Source organism: Protobothrops mucrosquamatus, unplaced genomic scaffold, assembly GCF_001527695.2.
Source record: "Protobothrops mucrosquamatus isolate PMUCROS unplaced genomic scaffold, P.Mucros_1.0 scaffold3590, whole genome shotgun sequence".
Taxonomy (NCBI): domain Eukaryota; kingdom Metazoa; phylum Chordata; class Lepidosauria; order Squamata; family Viperidae; genus Protobothrops; species Protobothrops mucrosquamatus.
In genome coordinates, this window is record NW_015389555.1 from 61,088 (window position 1) to 67,016 (window position 5,929).

Genomic DNA, 5,929 nt, shown 5'->3' on the forward strand with positions numbered 1-5,929 from the left:
TATAGTATGTCCATATATTTTTCTTGGCAGAAACAGGGAAACATACTACGCATAGTATGTCCATTTATTTTTCTTGGCAGAAACAGGAAGAGAGTTTGCTACTTCCTTTTTCTGGGGCCACTTCCCAGCCTACAGCCTTGGTATTTCCTAATGGTCCCTATTAAGGAAGTTGAGGAGTTGAGCTCAGTTCAGAAGAGATTTTGATTCTGTCTAGTATGTTCCCCTCCGGAAAAACTAGAGGGGGCTCCCCATGTTTCTGAGATAACAAGAGCTGAAGCATGAACCATTTCCCCCAATTCAAGGTCACGTCAGTGAGAGTTTTAGTAAAACATAGACTGCTATAAGTTGTGGTGAGTCATTGGGAACCCTTGGAGACTACAGCAGCACTGAAGTTTGATGGGTGTCCCAAAGGTGCTTTTTCAGGAGGCAACTGGACTTTCTTGTTTTTCTTTGAAGACGTTTCACTTCTCATCCCAAGAAGCTTCTTCAGCTCTGACTGGATGGTGGGGAATGGAAGGATTTATACTCCTTGCAGAAAAACTGGTCATTTGCATTCTTTTAGAGGGTCATTGAGACCATTTGGAGGTTAATCTGTATCTTCAGGGTCACCTGAATAGTAAAAATGGGTGTGGAGCCTTCTTGGAACTGCTGAAAGGACTGTGTTGTAGACTGGAGACAGAGAGATCGCCCATTTGCACCACTCAGGTGACCCAGAGGGCACAGATAACCTTCCAGGTGGTCTCAACGACTCTGTAAAAGGATGCAAATGACCATCTGTCTGGAAGGAGTATAAATCTTTCCATTCCCCACCATCCAGTCAGAACCTGAAGAAGCTTCTTGGCTGAGAAGCAAAATGTCTTCAGAGAAAAACAAGAAAGTCCAGTTGCCTCTTGAAAAAGCACCTTTGGGACAACCCTGACCTGGATGACTTGAGAATCTCCACAGACAGGTTTGATCAATAAATAAACCAGGAGTATGCCAGCAGTTCAACTCTCCCTCACCTCCGGCCTTGATTCCTCCTTTTCTTTCTAGAGACGGCCAGAATATAACTTGGATCTGACAGAAATGTATCGTGTGTACTTGCAGTGGTTGGGAAGATCCCTCAGTATTTAATTTAAAAGTTTGCCTTGTAGATGTGTCAAGACTTCAACAGCACCTGGGCTTGGGAGATGGAAAAAAAAGGATACCTTGAAATGAGCACCGAATGCAAATTGGGAATTTTGAAGGTATTGCTCTTCTCTGCAGCGCGGGTCTGTTTCCTAGTCCAGAGGTCCCCCAACCTTTTGGGCATCAGGGACCGGTTGTGTGGAGAGAGGTTTTTCCGCGGACTAGAGGGGGCGTGGGTTTGTGTGTTGCCTGCATCTCGCGGATGGGGCTTTGCTTGTTTGTGCGGACTGGTTGCTGGCATGCCACGGCCCGGTACTGGTCCACGGCCCGGGGGTTGGGGACCCCTGTCCTAGTCCATTTGCAAGCTACAGCAAACATAGAAGCAGAAGTCCTAAAAAAAATGCAGCTACTTTAAAGAGGCCCTGCGCTTCTACCCATTAAAGGATGCAGCTATTTTAAAGGGGCCCTGCGCTTCTACCCTTTAAAGGATACAGCTACTTTAAAGAGGCCCTGCACTTCTACCCATTAAAGGATGCAGCTACTTTAAAGGGGCCCTGCACTTCTACCCATTAAAGGATGCAGCTACTTTAAAGAGGCCCTGCACTTCTACCCATGAAAGGATGCAGGTATTTAAAGGGGCCCTGAGCTTTTACCCATTAAAGGATGCAGGTACTTTAAAGAGGCCCTGTGTTTCTACCCATTAAAGGATGCAGCTACTTTAAAGGGGCCCTGAGCTTCTAACCATTAAAGGATGCAGTTACTTTAAAGAGGCCCTGTGCTTCTACCCTTTAAAAGATGCAGCTACTTTAAAGGGGCCCTGAGCTTCTACCCATTAAAGGATGCAGCTACTTTAAAGGGGCCCTGAGCTTCTAACCATTCTAAAGCAGGTCTTCTGAATCATTTTGAAAACGTGCACCACTCTGTGGAACACGTTCCTTCTAAACTAGAGAATTAGCGTAAAAGGCCCAAGGAAATTCAAAGTCCCCAAGCATAAAAGTACACAGGTAGTCCTCGACCTACGACCACAATTGACCCCTAGATTTCTGTTGCTAAGCAAGACAGTTGTTAAGCAAGTTTTGCCCCATTTTACGACCTCTCTTGCCACCATTGTTAAGGGACTCTCTGCAGTTGCTAAGTTAGTAAGGCGGTTGTTAAGCCAAGCTGGCTTCCCCCACTGACTTGGCTGGTCAGAAGCCGATCACATGACCACGGGACACTGCAACCGTCACTGATACAAACCAGTTGCAAGGATCCAAATTTGGATCACGTTGACCAGAGGAAACTCTCCCAAAAGACCAGAAACCTGCAAAAAAAAAAACTGTCATAAATTGTGGTCATGTCACTGCAGAACACCACAACCAGCCATAAAGGCGAGCCGGTTGCCAAACACCGAAAAAGCAGTCGTGTGACCACGAGGGATCGGGAACCGGGTCATAAATTAGTTTTTGGGGACTCCGCGATGACTTTGGACGGTTGCTAAGCCCCCCGTTCGTAAGTGGAGGACTACCCCGAGGCGTGTCGAAGGATGCGCTTCGGATGTTCCCGAGAATATTGTAAAGTGTTCCTTCTCCTTTCCCCTTCCCTGTCTCTTCTCAAGTACCTTTGTGAATGCCAGTTCGACGACAATCTAAAGTTTAAGAATATCATCAACGAGGAAGACGCCGACGCCATGCGCCTTCAGCCTCTGGGCCGAGACAAAGATGGCTTGACCTACTGGTACCAGTTGGACCAAGAGCATAACGTCCGGATGTACGTGGAAGAGCAGGACGATCAAGATGGATCTTCGTGGAAGTGCATCGTCAGGTACCCTCCGTGGTTAATTTCTGGCTGCTTGCTCAACCTGGAGCCCTCAAGCGTGTTCCCCCAAAGGTGCTTTTTCAAAAGGCAACTGGACTTCGTTTTATAATAATAATAATAATAATAATAATAATAATAATAATAATAATAATAATAATAATAATAATAATAATAATAATAATAATAATAATAATAATAAAGTTGGAAGGGACCTTGGAGGTCATCTAGTCCAGGGCTTTTCAACCTTTTCACCCATTGTACCACTTTTAGGATATGGCAACATCTGAGTACCACCAGTCGCCTAGCAAGGTGTCAAAAACTTGACCAAAAAAAAAAAAAAGGGAAAAAAGTGATAAAGTACAGGTAGTCCTCGACTTACAACAGTTCGCTTAGTGACTGTTCGAAGTTACAATGGCACTGAAAAAAGTGCCCCCCAAGCCACAGCCGAGCAAGACACCTGCCTGCCCACCTGGCGGCGCTCTTCCTCCTGTCCGAGGTTTTCATTGTTGTGAGCATTTCTGTTGAAGATTGGCAGCGGGGGTGCGGTGGGGGGTGTTTGGTTTTTATTCCCCCCCGTCTGCTGGGTGGTTGCAGCAGATTTTGGTCACTTCACATGACCCTGGGACACTGTGACCGTCATAAATATGAATCAGTTGCCAAGCATCTGAATGTAAATCACAAGACCCTGGAGATGCTGCAACATTCCAGCTGATCGGCGCTTCTTCAGGGCTCGGTAGAAGCACCAGGATCAGTGCCCAGTTCCAGCTGGAGCCTGGCACTGATCCTGGGGCTTCCGCTGAGCCCTGCAGCTCCAGCCATCTCTCGCTCAGGCTTGTGCGGTGCTGCCACTGGTTCAGCTCATTCCCCTCCCCCATTACCATTTTTCTAGGATGGTTGCGTACCACCTGCCAGGTGCCAATGTACCATAGATGGTACCCGTACCACTGGTTGGAAAGCCCTGACATAGATGACTGAGAATCTCCATAGACATCCCTCAAGCTTGTTGGCTGTGGAAGGCTGGGAGTTAAGCCCAGTGTATTTGGAGGGCACCAGGTTGAGGAATGATGGACTGTTTTTGTTTTTGTTTTAAACCTATCAGCAGGCTCAGGTAATTTTTCCAAAGAGAATCGCTGTGATTTTCCAAACTGCCTGTCTTGCACGGTTAGAAATTCTTAACGGCTGCCTCTAGGGTCCTGTTTAGTTCTGCAACACGATAGGGTCCTTTACGTGGGGAAAAAATAAAGAATTTAACCCTTACCAAGGGTTAAAAATACAGCCAGGGATGTGGGCTCAGCTGGAGGAGTGAATTCTGATCCTTACTCCAATTAAATGTTTGGGGTTCAAAATATTGGATCCTGCTAAACACGCAAATATAGCTGAGGAAGAAGGTTGGGATTGATGCAGCTCTTAATAAGGAATAGAATAGAATAACAGAGTTGGAAGGGACCTTGTGGGTCATCTAGTCCAACCCCCTGCCCAAACAGGAGACCCTACGCCAGTGGTGGCGAACCTATGGCACGGGTGCCAGAGGCGGCACTTAGAGCCCTCTCTGTGGGCACGTGCGCCGTCGCCCCAGTCCTAGGCCTTCAGCTGGGTTTTATAAAACCTTTTTGCTTTAGGCCTCCGCCGCCGTGTACAAAAAAAAAAAAAAGGTTCAATCAATCGGTCAATTTCAACTTCTCGCGGGAAAAAAAAGATCTTGGAAAGTTGGAATTGATTGATTGAACTTTTCAGTCCCACCCAGTCTGCTGTTACCACCGCAGCCACACCCACTCAATGGGCCACACCCACCCGGCACCCGACGATGCATAAGTGGGTTTTGGGTTGCAGTTTGGGCNGGTGAGGGCTTCCTGGGGTTTAATAATAGCCCACCTAAAGTCAGAAACCTCTGTGTGGGTTTTTAAAGGTGATTTGTGATCTGAAGCGAACATCTGTAAATATGTCTCTGAATTGGCTGCTGTTGTCCCTTGTGATTTAAGGCAGTGTTTTTCAACCTTGGAAACTTTAAGATGGGTGGACTTCAACTCCCAGCTGGCTGGGGAATTCTGGGAGTTGAAGTCCACCCATCTTAAAGTTTCCAAGGTTGAAAAACACTGATTTAAGGCACAGGTAGACCTTGACTTACGACCACAGTCGAGCCCAAAATCCCCGTTGCCAAGCGAGACGTTTATTCAGCGATTTTTTGCCTCATTTTACAACTTCTCTCGCCACGGTTGTTAAGTGAATCGCTGCACTTGCTCAGTTAGTAACACGGTTGTTAAGTGAATCTGGCTTCCCCATTTGACTTTGCTTGTCAGAAGGTGATCCCATGATCCTCGGGACAATACGACCGTTGCCAAGCATCCAAATTTTGATCCAAAGGGATGCTGCAACGGTCGTAAGTGTGGAAAAACGATCATAAAGTCACTTTTTTCAGTGCCACTGTAAAGTCAGATGGTCACTGAACAAAGTGTGGTTAAATTGAGGACTACTAAGATGAGATGAGATAACCTTTATTGTCATTTTTTCCTGTGGGCACAATGGCACACATTAAAAATGAAATTTAGTTGCTTCCTCTCCAAGTGTACATATACATAACACACATTTAAAACATACTATATACAATGTATGTATACACCCTTACATATAGGTGCTTTGCCCAGATATTGTTGGCAGCACCTAGCATGTATTATCTGATGAAACACAATTGGACTGGCTTAGTTATTGGATAGGAACCATTAGGAAATACCAAGGCTGTAGGCTGGGAAGTGGCCCCAGAAAAAGGAAGTGGCAAACTGTTTCCCTGTTTCTGCCAAGAAAAATATATGGACATAATTATATGTCATAATAGTATGTCCATATATTTTTCTTGGCAGAAACAGGGAAACATACTACGTATAGTATGTCCATATATTTTTCTTGGCAGAAACAGGGAAACATACTACGTATAGTATGTCCATATATTTTTCTTGGCAGAAACAGGGAAACATACTACGTATAGTATGTCCATATATTTTTCTTGGCAGAAACAGGGAAACATAGTACG

The 5,929-nt window shown here is 45.6% G+C and overlaps 1 protein-coding gene across 1 annotated transcript in view; it reads left to right on the forward strand.

The window, feature by feature from the left end:
* The window catches only part of RSF1 (remodeling and spacing factor 1), a 40,371-nt gene that overhangs the window by 2,602 nt on the left and 31,840 nt on the right, over positions 1-5,929 (forward strand). Inside the window, exons 2-3 of the mRNA XM_015827284.1 lie at positions 1,134-1,226; positions 2,705-2,910. Of these exons, the coding sequence (XP_015682770.1) occupies positions 1,134-1,226; positions 2,705-2,910 (299 nt within the window). The remainder of the gene's footprint in view (positions 1-1,133; positions 1,227-2,704; positions 2,911-5,929) is intronic.